The sequence below is a fragment of the Phyllobates terribilis genome, unplaced genomic scaffold (genome assembly GCF_046119375.1).
Source record: "Phyllobates terribilis strain yellow unplaced genomic scaffold, ASM4611937v1 Scaffold_7__3_contigs__length_470593459, whole genome shotgun sequence".
Classification (NCBI taxonomy): Eukaryota; Metazoa; Chordata; class Amphibia; order Anura; family Dendrobatidae; genus Phyllobates; species Phyllobates terribilis.
Genome location: NW_027362767.1, coordinates 80,190,438 through 80,202,932, shown reverse-complemented (window position 1 = coordinate 80,202,932; position 12,495 = coordinate 80,190,438). Strand labels below are relative to the sequence as shown.

The window sequence follows — 12,495 nt, the reverse complement described above, 5'->3', positions numbered from 1 at the left end:
CTGGTTGGACACAACAATATAGGGAAGCCCTTTTTTTTATTATTATTTCATGAATTTCATGAAATAATAATAATAAAAATAAAAAAATACGTGGGGCTTCGCCCTATTTTTGTGTCCAGCCAGGTCCAACTAGGCAGCTGGGAGCTGGAATCTGCAGCGCAGGGTGGCCCAAGCTTTCTGGGCCCCTCCCCGCTGCAAATTGCAGTCCGCAGCCGCCCCGGAAAATGGCGCGTTCATAGAAGCGCCATCTTCTGGCGCTGTACCCAACTCATCCAGGGCCCTGGTGCGGTGGCTCACTGGGTAATAAAGGGGTTAGGGCCAGCTTGTTGTTATCAGTTGGCCCTAAGCCCGAAATTCATGGGGTCACGCCAATATTAGACATGACCGCCATGAATTTCTAGTAAAGTATTTAAAAAAAGCACAACACCCAGAATAAAGTCCTTTAATTGAAATAAACACACAATTCTTTAATGTTCTAAATTAAACCATACTTACCATCTTGCCCATTCCAGCTGAAGCCAATGTCTTCTGCAATAAAAGTAAAATAATAAACCAACATCATCCTTACCTTTCCATGGTTCCCAGGATGGCTCCAGCTCTGCTACATTCACATGACAGGCTGGATCGCAGCCGAAAGCTGCCATCCAGCTTGCCATGCCGCAGACACTGAGAAGCGCAGGCATGCTTGCGCTCCTCAGTGTCTGGCTGTGACGGCAACCAGATGAGCAGAGTTCATGTCCAATGAACTCAGCTCACCTCATGCACCTCACTGACAGCGTGGGAAAATTCTCCTGCGCTTGCGGTGAGCGTGAGAGAACTCACAGCAAGCGCAGGAGAATTTTCCCACGCTGTCAGTGACGTGCATGAGGTGAGCTGAGTTCATTGGACATGAACTCGGCTCATCTGGATGCCGTCACAGCCAGACACTGAGGAGCGCAAGCATGCCTGCGCTTCTCAGTGTCTGCGGCATGGTAAGTTGGATGGCAGCTTTCAGCTGCGATCCAGCCTGTCATGTGAATGTAGCAGAGCTAGAGCCGTCCTGGGAACCATGGAAAGGTAAGGATGATGTTGGTTTATTATTTTACTTTTATTGCAGAAGACATTGGCTTCAGCTGGAATGGGCGTGATGGTAAGTATGGTTTAATTTAGAACATTAAAGAATTGTGTGTTTATTTCAATTAAAGGACTTTATTCTGGGTGTTTTGTGTTTGTTTTTTTTTTTTAACTTTGACTATGGGGTTAGTAATGGGGGTGTCTTATAGACGCCTCTCCATTACTAACCTGGGCTTGATGTCAGCTGGCATTATAAGCTGACATCAACCCCAGCCCTATTACCCCACTGCCACCTCTACAGGGCAGTGGGAAGAGTGAGGCGAAGTGCCAGAATTGGCGCATCCTATGGATGTGCCATTTCTGGGGCGGCTGACGGCTGGTGTTTCTAGCCTGGGAGGGGGCCAATATTCATGGCACCCTTCCTGGGCTATTAATATCAGCCCCCAGCTGTCTGCCTAGCCTTTGCTAGCTATTAAAATAGGTGGGACCCCACGTCATTTTTGTTTTGGGTCCCCCATTTTAATAGCTAGTAAAGGCTAGGTATTCAGCTGGGGACTGGTATTAGTAGCCTGGGAAGCTCCGTGGGTATTACCCCCTTCCCAGGCTTCAAACATCTGCCCCAGCTGTCTGCTTAACCTCCGCTAGAGACTAAAATTACGGGGAACCCCACGCCAATTTTTTTTTTTAATAAATCCTTTATTTTAACACTAAATGACAAGTACAGTAATCAACACTATCACTGTACTTCTTATATATGTGACTGACATGTTTCTATCCATCTAATCTATGTGTGATGCTCTATTCTTTCTATTCTAAATTGTCGGGTACCGATGCTGAATTGCCGGCCGGCTTTTTTTAAAGAGACGGTGCATGAAAACACTTTTTTTAAAAAAATCCTTTAACACTAAATGACAAGTACAGTAAGCTGAGCGCTGCCATCCAGCTTGTCATCCTTCAGAGACACTGCAGGAACACTGGAGTAAGCAACACTGTCACTGTACTTCTTATATATGTGACTGACATGTTTCTATCTATCTAATCTATGTGTGATGCTCTATTCTTTTTGTTCTAAATTGTCGGGTACCGGTGTATGCCGCTGATGAATTGCTGGCTTTTTTAAAGAGATGGGTGCTTGAAAATCGGAGGGCACTAGTGTGTTCCAAGTGCCCTGCTATGTTTTTCATGCACCCTCCTATATACCCTGCCTGCCTGTCTGCCTACAGTATATATTCTGCCAGCCTGACGTTTAATTGAGCACCATTCCCATCGATTTGGGCAATTTTTGTCCTTCTGCAGACCGCCGGGGGGGGGGGGGGGACCACCAGAAAAATGCTCGAGTTTTCCATAAACTTACATTGGGCTCGTTGCTCGGGTCGAGCACCCGAGTATTCCAATGTGCTCGACCTGAGCATTTTAGTGCTCGCTCATCACTAATCTTAATATATGGAAGTTGGAAATTGGTCTAATTCTGGACAACTTATTTAACGAAAACCTACCGTCAAGATAATTTAAGCCTCTGAATACACTGGTTCTTTGCAGTATTGCACAAGAGCATTGACGAGTGTGGATGATGAAGCACCATGCATATCAGTCATGGAAAGATGGGTTGTTTTACAGATGAACCTGGCAGACTTATACAAGCAGTATATACACTCGAGGACCACTTAACTATTCGTTTACAAGCATGATGGAACATTTTGAAACTGTTTTTTTGAAGCTTTAATTTGTAAATTACTTTGCATTAACTGGGTCAGGCGGGTATGTATTTGCTATGGTCTTTACTTGATCTCAACTGTGGTGTAACTACTTTGAAGTAGCGCTACTGATTGATTTTTACTGACAGCAGCAGCCTACAGGAACACAAAAAGTCGTATGCAATCATGTGGACTGTAGCCGTCACTTGATAAAACAGTAGTAATATGAAAATAACGGTGGTACAAAAGTCTCTACATAACTCAGATCGAAAGGGCCAGATTGTAAGACCGGTCCGCTTTAAGAGCATGATGACGCTTGTCTGATCCCACTAGGACTTTTAGGACCATCATTCTTTCTTTTTATCATTGAAGAATTATCTTGGACAAAGCAGAATCCTCAGCCATGGAGGCGTCACCTGGACAAACGATCCGACTACTTTGCAGGGTCAGTGATTACCCATTTCCCAGGGTGGAGTGGCAGAAGGATGGAGTTCCTGTGTCTTCTACCAGGTCAGAAGCCAAAAAATTATTTGTAATGTTTTAATTACATTTTGAAAGCAAATAAATTGTGTTACTAATAAATAAATCCCATGTGTATCATGCAGCACAGTGTGATAATTATAAGATATAGTAATTAAAGCGTAATTTTGTTTTACGAATTGTAAATGTCAGATTGATATAACTTGGCTGTGGGGGCGGCACTGGTCCCTGCATTCCAGCCCCAGGTACCCTGACACTGTGCTATGACAGTATGCTCTCCTCTGTGATGCTGTCTCATTACTATCATCTGAGCCGGCAACAGCGCACAATGACAGCGCGCAGGGACTAGCTCTACCACTGAAATGAGCATCACTGATGACTCTTCATTTCAAGGAGGCTGGCAGAAGCTATGACAATGACTGCAGCCCCTGCCCCCCTGATGACTCTTCGTTTGAGTATCCCAGCATGCACTGGGATTGTCAGACGAAGCATCATCCCATAGGGAGTAGGGAAACAAAATGCAGTAACAGATAGGCAAGTATATTCAAAATTAGTTTAGATTACAGCATCAAATAGATAGGGATTTAGATGAAACATTTCTTTGACTTCCGGACCACCCCACCCCTTTCCGACGTGGTCAGTAATAGATAATCACTACAGGCCTAGAAAATATGCTACAATGTAGTCGTTCATATTCATAAGCTCCATATAACCCCACCTCCACCACTGATTGGCAACTTGTTGCCTATGCACAGTGTACAGAGATAGCTGCCAATCAGTGGTGTGGCCAGAGCTATACACAGCACTGCATTCAGAGGACTGGTATACCTGCAGCGATAAATCAGTTTTTTATCAAAACTGCAGTAAAGTAAGTGACACATTGCTGGAATCAGGGTCTCTGCTCCACACGTTGCTGATCTCAGACGGTGGAAACAAAAGCCTGGGTGATAAATTTCCGTTGTCCCCCAATGATTGTATGCACATGGTATGGGATTTACAGTTTGCCATAAATTAACAAATGATGGTATTTTTTTTTTTACAGGCACACGTACCAGTCAGACAGCTCCTTAGTGATCAGCCACGTCCGTCTTGAAGATGCTGGTACTTATACATGTACGGTTTCAAATGGAAATCGCAGAGAGACACACAGAGTGCGGCTTCAAGTGAGGGGTCAGTTTAACAATATAACATGATATACATTTAATAGAATTATCAATGCTGCATTTTTCTTTTACTTAAATATTCACATATTCTAAAGGTTGCCATACACATTAGATGGCTCTTCCCCATATAAAGGGAAGCTCCGCTCAGACGAGTGCTTCTGTGTTCTCTAGGAGTAATCTGGCAGCAGCTTATCTTGCCGAGAATAAAAGTATCAGATGATTGAATTGCATCTATTGGGGGGAACATCGGGAAGCCCCCATGCACATTAGATGGTTGGGCAAAACTGGTGAAATCTGCAAGTTTGGCCAACTTTTATCTACTGTGTATGAGGACCTTAACAGATCAGACTATTTGGATTTGGTGTCGGTTGTGTTTGTCATATATTTTGGCATTTTAAATTTCACATTTGTAGAAATGGAAACTAGGGAACATCACAGAATACATAACCATGGTCACGCCAGAGATCGCGAAGATGGGCGGAGAACAGACTTTCTTGCTGCTGAGACATTAAGGGACAACTCGCAGAGCAGCCGTGGTACACAGTCACTCAGGAGGTACATGATCCATTGGAAATAAAATATCCAGCAGTTTTCTGTACGCAGCTCCTCTGCAGACCTCTATGTTTATATACTCAAAACCCTATACAGTTGTAATCCCATCTGACTCCTACTTCTGGCTAATTTGTTGAATGCACATCAGCAAGAACAGGGTTTTGTAGTGTGGAACTATGGAAAGTAAAACGTTAGCACTTTAATATTTAATTCTATTTCAGATGTGATAGAATATTAATTATAACCGTGTGTTATGGTCTTTTTTAGGACATTATTAACAGGGCCTGTGCAAGTGGAAGCAAATCTCGGTCATCGAACAAGACTTTCCTGCCATCTTGAAATTTCTCCCAGCACTACAGTAGAATGGCAAAAAGATGGGCAGCCATTGCCTTCCCCTAGGTATGACTGCATGTAATGTAATATACTGCTCTGCAAGGATCGTCACTCCGCTGCGATGTAAATGAGAATATACAGACGTGACGATGGCCGACTGACTCACAAGGCCAAGGAGGGATCATCAGCAGTCATACAGACACAGATGCTTTAGCCAAATACTAAGTGCTATTATTGAAAGATAAAAAGTAAAACCTGACGAGCTTCAAAGAACAAGAAAAATCTGCAACAAGCTGCCCCATCTATTATGTGCCAATTATATTACTGGTGACATCTCATAGGACAAAGGGCCCTTAATGTAGCTGCCAATTCTTCATTCCTGGCTACCATTGCTAAGAATAAAGCCCATAATGTTTTTTTTTGAGTGCTGGGGATTTAAGGCAGTTTTTTTTTTTCTCTTACAACCGCTTTGTCATCCAGTCTACATTAATATTAGTCTGTTGTTGTGCAGCCAGCTCCTCTGCATCCCTATGTTTTCCCATAGTAACAGAAGTGCAGAATAGGGTTTATTTGTAGTCTAAGGCTATGGGCACACGGCCTCTTTTAGATGCTGGTGGCTTTTCTTGTGCCTGCTCCACCGCCAATGTTTTTGTCCTATACGGTGCAGTCTAAAGCACTAGCGGAAACCATCCAAAGAATGAGCAAGTCACTACTTTTAACCACTTGGGGGTTTTTAAACCCTGAAGCAGTTAATAGAAGTGACATAAGATAGAACATGTGCACAGCAATGTTGTTTTTACGTTGCTGTGCACTATATTGTGTTTATGGGGGCTCTTTTGCCGCAATTTTTCAGATGGATTTTGGGAGGAATCTGCCTGAAAAAGATGGTGTGCGTGCATAGCCCAACTCCCTTCAATTTGAAAGTATTTTTTGCCTATTCTTTGTGATACTTTGGCTCCTGAGCAGTGTTGGGTAGAAGTAAAACCGTGACGATAAGCTTGCAGTGCGGATCTTCAACATTGCAGTTGTAATAACCAAGGATCTGGATTTGGCATATTTTTTTTTGCAGGTACAGAAAACACACAGACGGTTCCCTTGTCATTAGTCGGGTGAACTCAGAAGATGACGGGCTCTACACATGTGCGACAACAACTGGAGCCCGGAGGGAATTCAAACAAATCCAACTTAAAATCAGAGGTACGCTGGAAACAAAGCACCGCTCAGTACTATATTCTTTATCTTAGCATCCATATTCCTTCAGCAAGTTCCAGACTAATCTTTGGGTTAGATGACCCGTGGTGAGGCCACGACTTGCTTCTAGAATACAGATATGGCCACGTAATGGCTGTCTGAAATCAGATATTTTTTTCTGTAGTGTCGTCATGTTTCATTTAACCGAATACAAATTTCACTTTGTGAGTAGAAGTGGAATATAGATTAGTGGCCAAGATAATCCGGTCCTCATGAAGAAAGCAGTGATCTAAGAGATACAAACCTAACTGATGAGATGTTGGACACTTTAGACTTCAATTGAACTCTTGGCCTTCTTTATACTTTCATTACTATGATATCAAATAACTATTAATGATCGTTCCTTTAAAATTTAGAAATACCGTACTTTGGAACTATTTTGGCTTTTTTTTTTCCTTCTTTTGAGGATACAAGATATCTTCAAAAGAAGGATACTACTGTACTTCCAGGGAACATTAGGTTGAACAGCAGTAGAAAGTTGTCAATTTTTTTTTTCTAACTCTCTTGGAAATTAATGAAAACTAATTGTTTTTCTCGTGGCAGGGGAGCTGAAAATCACTGATCCGCCAAACAGCGTTACCGTGGCAGAAGGGGGCGATGCCTCTCTGCGTTGTGTGGTGAGAGGTGAAAATGTGAACGTTCAGTGGTCGAGGTAACGTACAGGCAATCCTATCTGAAAATATAAGATGGATTAGTGTATTCTAGTGTGATTTTCATTTCCCGACTGTGTCCCTCTAGGAATGGCGTACCAGTGCAACCAGATGGGAGCCATACCTATGTATCGCACGATGGCAGCCTGGTTATAAGGAACACCAAGGCAGCAGATGAGGGATCGTATACGTGTAATGCATATAGCGGCACGCATTCCATCAGCGCTAGTGCCGAGGTCAGAGTGAACAAGCAAACGGCCGCCGGTGAGTCCTGTGTACGGCCCATGTGCCCAAACATTAGCTGTTGCCCATTCAGACATATGATGCCGTGAAAGCTTCCTTCAACTGAGTTGTTGGGGCATTTTTTTTTGCCTAAAACAAAACTGACTCACGTGCACTTTTTCATACGTTTCCACCCCAACTAACAGATCTACACTAGACCCTGGGGTTGTTTGCTATTGCTGCTCTGTTCCATTCATAGGAGTGGGGCTGATCTGCAATACATAGACTTGGCTGATTTTTCTCATCCAAAATGGTGAAAAAGCAATCTTCCGTTTTTCTTCTAAAGCTAGGGTCTCTTACCCGAGAGAAATCTGGTGAATTATGCTAATCACACTCTGATCATAGTGTGGCCTGATTCTCTCAGTTGAGGAGAAGATGGGGGAAAAAAAATGTCTCCATTCTGTCAATCCGTGGAAATCGGACTGCACTCAAATGTCATCAGAGTGCAGTCTGAGGGTTTCCATGCATCCATTGACTTGTATGGCCAAGTGCGATGCAAAACCATGCAACATTAGCTTAAGAGAAAAATCACCTGTTCCTTATAGCATTTATAACAGTCATTTTGAGTTCCTTGTGACATAACTATCTGGAGAATATATGTTGACCTTTGCAGAGACTTTAATATATCCCCAAATTCCTACCATCCTCAAAAAACAGGCACGCTACAAGACAGGTGAGGACTTTTAGGCCTTAAGTGTCTAAAAGGAAAACACCAAGGTTACTTACCGGTAGCCGGTTTTTCCTGAACCCATGACAGCACACCTTGAGAGAGATCCGCCCCACCAAGGACAGGAAACAGTCTGAAATAAAAGGGCGGTACCTCTCCCTCGCTTCAGTTGGATTACAGAGCATTGAGAGGACCTCCAGAAAAGGTTAGACACATAACCAACACCTAAAATATATATATATATATATATAATAATAGTTTATTTTTATAGCGCCAACATATTCCGCAGCACTTTACAAATTTTATGGGGGACTTATACAGACAATACAGAATAAGCATATCTCATATCGAACGGAGTGAGGGCCCTGCTCGCGAGCTTACAGTCTATGAGGAAGTGGGGGAGACACAAAAGGTAAAAAGTACATATATTGTATAATGCAGCCTTGATATACTGAATAGGATAAATAATAATACATGGACTGGTCGCCAGCCAGTATGTGTGCAGTCCTGACAGAGGCTTTTATGTGCATGGTTGGTTTGAACCCGAAGTTGAAGAAGATTTTAATATGGGGGAAAGCTGGGATGGACAGAGTGTGTTTAGGTGATACGCCAGTCTAAAGAAATGTGTTTTTAGGGTTCGCTTGAAACTGTGGGTATTGGGAATTAATCGAACTGTCCTGGGTAGTGCATTCCAGAGAATTGGCGCAGCACGCGAGAAATCTTGGAGACGGGAGTGGGAAGTTCGGATTATGGAGGATTTTAGTTTCAAGTCATTTGCAGAACGGAGGGCACGTGTAGGGTGGTAGACTGAGACAAGGGAGGAGATGTAGGGGGGTACTGAAGCATGGAGCGCTTTGTGGGTAAGCGTGATAAGTTTAAAACGAACTCTATATTGGATGGGCAACCAATGCAATGACTGGCACAAGGAAGAGGCATCTGAGTAGCGGTTGGCGAGGAATATGATCCTGGCTGCTGCGTTCAGGACGGATTGGAGGGGGGAGAGTTTAGTAAGAGGGAGACCGATTAGTAGAGCGTTGCAATAGTCAAGACGAGAATGAATAAGAGCGACAGTAAGAGTTTTTGCCGAGTCAAAGGTGAGAAAAGTCCTGATTCTTGAGATGTTTTTGAGGTGTAGATGACATGAACGAGCGAGTGATTTGATGTGAGGAGTGAAAGAAAGATCTGAATCAAAAATGACCCCAAGACAGCGGGCTTGTAGCTGGGGAGTAATGGTTGAGCCACAAACGGAGATGGCAATATCGGGCACAGGTAGATTAATGGAGGGAGGAAAGACGAGGAGTTCAGTTTTTGACAGATTCAGTTTTAGGTAGAGGGAGGACATAATGTTAGACACAGCAGAAAGACAATCACTGGTCTTTTGTAGTAATGCAGGGGTGATGTCCGGAGCAGAGGTGTATAATTGGGTGTCATCAGCATAGAGATGGTACTGAAAACCGAATCTACTGATTGTTTGTCCAATAGGAGCGGTGTATAAGGAGAAAAGAAGGGGGCCTAGGACTGATCCTTGAGGAACCCCGACAGTAAGAGGAAGTAGGGAGGAGGAGGAGCCGGCAAAAGACACAGAGAAGGAGCGGTCAGAGAGATAAGAGGAGAACCAGGAGAGAACCGTGTCCTTGAGGCCAATAGTGCGGAGCATAGTGAGGAGGAGCTGGTGATCCACAGTGTCAAATGCTGCAGAGAGATCCAGGAGAATCAGCAGGGAGTAGTGACCATTAGATTAAGCTGTTAGTAGATCATTAGAGACTTTAGTGAGGGCAGTTTCAGTAGAATGTAAAGAGCGGAAACCAGATTGTAAAGGGTCAAGAAGAGAGTTGTCAGAGATAGCGGATTAGACGGGAGTGGACCAGACGTTCCAGGAGTTTAGAGATAAAGGGAAGATTGGAAACAGGTCTGTAGTTGGCCGTGCAGTTCTGGTCGAGGGATGGTTTTTTAAGTAATGGTTGTATGCTGGCGTGTTTAAAAGAAGAGGGAAAGATACCAGATGAGAGGGAAAGGTTGAAAATTTTAGTTAGGTGAGAGGTGACAGCTGGAGCAAGGGACTGAAGGAGATGTGAGGGAATAGGGTCGCTGGTGCAGGTGGTAGGGCGAGAAGATGCAAGGAGCCTGATCACTTCATCTTCCGTGACTGGTTCGAAGTCAGAAAATGAGCAAGATACAATGTGGCGGGGGGGAGCATGCATAACATTTGGGGATTGGGAGAAAATTTCCTGTCGGATATGGTCAATTTTTTCTTTGAAATAGTTAGCCAGATCGTCAGCGCTGAGGTCGGTGGTCGGGGCCTGTGCTGTTTGATTGAGGAGAGAATGAAACGTGTCAAAGAGTCGTTTAGGATTATTGGAAAGTGAGATGATGAGGTTGTTAAAGTAGGTTTGTTTGGAGAGGTGAAGGGCAGAGTTATATGTTTTCAGCATAAATTTATAGTGGAGGAAATCTTTGGGCAGATTTGATTTTCTCCACAGCCGTTCAGCGCACCTGGAGTACCTCTGGAGAAGACGTGTTTGAGGCGTGTGCCAGGGTTGTCGCCGTCTATGCCGAATTGTTCTTTGTGTAGGAGGTGCGGCTTCATCCAGGGCGCATAGCATTATTTTGTTATAATGCTTCAATGCAGATTCGGGACATGAGAGGGAGGAGATTGGGGCCAATGATGATTGCAACCTTTTTAAAAATTTCTGGGTGTTAATGGCGCGTAAATTTCTATAAGTGTGGACGGTGGGAGTGTCTTGAGTAGAGTCACAGTTCTTGACAGAGAATGAAAGAAGATTATGGTCAGAGAGTGGAAGGGGAGAGTTAGTAAAGTCATGTACTGAGCAAAGCCGGGAGAAGATCAGGTCCAATGTGTTCCCGTCCTCATGTGTAGGAGAATTAGCAAGCTGTGAAAGGCCGAAGGAGGAGGTTAATGAGAAAAGATGCGTGGCAGATGGGGAAAGAGGATCGCCAATTGGGATGTTAAAGTCTCCCATGATTATCGTGGGGATGTCGCAGGATAGAAAATTTGTAAGCCAGGCAGCAAAGTGATCCAGGAATTGACGGGGGGGACCTGGGGGGCGATAGACAACCGCCACTCGCAGGGAGAAGGGCCGGTAGAGTCTGACTGTGTGGGCCTCAAAGGACGGGAAGATAAGGGAGGGTACAGGGGGGATAACCTGAAAAGTACATTTTGTTGAAAGAAGCAGACCAACACCTCCACCTGATCTGTTGTCAGGTCGCGGGGTATGAGAGAAATGTAGGCCACCATAGGAGAGAGCTGCAGCGGCGGTGGTGTCCGACTGCTGGATCCAGGTTTCAGTGAGAGCCAGAAGGTTGAGGGAATTAGAGAGGAAAAAGTCATGGATGTAAGAGAGTTTATTACAAGCTGAGCGTGCATTCCAAAGGGCACAGTTGAATGAGACAGAAGATATGCAGGGAATATTAATGAGATTAGCAGGGTTTCTGAATGTAACAGGGAAAGAGTTAGTGTTATTATTACTGGAGGGTCCTGGGTTGGGAGAAATATCACCTGCGACTAATAGAAGGAAGATACAGAGAGTGAGCAGATGATTGAGTGATTTGTGAGAGCGTTTCCTGCGTTGTATGGTGGGAATGAATGGATCTGCGTGGTATAACATTGTGAAGAGAGCATGACAACTGTACATAGGAGAAGAGAGGAGTGAGGGATTAATATGGATGAAGTGTGCCGCATTTGTGGGTGAACGGTGAATGTGGATGATTGTAGCAACCAGAGTATAAATGGCACAGATACAAATGGTGAATACTGTTTGCCAAAAAGATGACCTGGAAGCAAGTTTGTTTAATTGTCTTGCATGTCTTACCTGTCTCCTGCCCTGTCCAACTGCCATTTTCTAACTGCCAGGGCACTTTGCTAAATTATGGCACTTTGATAAAGTATGCATAAATGCTATATGCATAAATGCCCCCGCATAAATGCCTCCCCTTAACTAAGTCTCAATATATAGGGACGTATCTGCTTAGATCTGCACAGATTTAACTCATTAACAATCAATCACTAGCTTAAAAGACAACAGGAGACCATAAAGTGCAGGGAAAAAAAAACAAAAAAAAACAGACTAGTAAACTCGGCATGGATCATAAACTCTTAAAGTAAGTGTGATGACCTTTAAGTATCATGGAATAAAAAAGCTAGAGGAGTGAAAAAATATATACCAGAAATTGATAGGCTGCAGAGCATTGCATGGAGATATAATGCAGTTTTCAGGACAGATCACACAAGCAGTGAAAAATATATACCAGAAATTGATAGGCTGCAGAGCATTGCATGGAGATATAATGCAGTTTTCAGGACAGATCACACAAGCAGTGAAAAATATATACCAGAAATTGATAGGCTGCAG

At 43.7% G+C, this 12,495-nt stretch overlaps 1 protein-coding gene across 3 annotated transcripts in view; it reads left to right on the top strand.

The window, feature by feature from the left end:
• PAPLN (papilin, proteoglycan like sulfated glycoprotein) overlaps positions 1 to 12,495 on the top strand; it is a 178,040-nt gene that overhangs the window by 94,171 nt on the left and 71,374 nt on the right. For all 3 annotated transcript variants that reach the window (XM_073638866.1, XM_073638865.1, XM_073638867.1), the window contains 7 exons: positions 3,120 to 3,257; positions 4,270 to 4,397; positions 4,804 to 4,945; positions 5,210 to 5,341; positions 6,345 to 6,472; positions 7,070 to 7,178; positions 7,265 to 7,440. In XM_073638866.1, the coding sequence (XP_073494967.1) occupies positions 3,120 to 3,257; positions 4,270 to 4,397; positions 4,804 to 4,945; positions 5,210 to 5,341; positions 6,345 to 6,472; positions 7,070 to 7,178; positions 7,265 to 7,440 (953 nt within the window). The remainder of the gene's footprint in view (positions 1 to 3,119; positions 3,258 to 4,269; positions 4,398 to 4,803; positions 4,946 to 5,209; positions 5,342 to 6,344; positions 6,473 to 7,069; positions 7,179 to 7,264; positions 7,441 to 12,495) is intronic.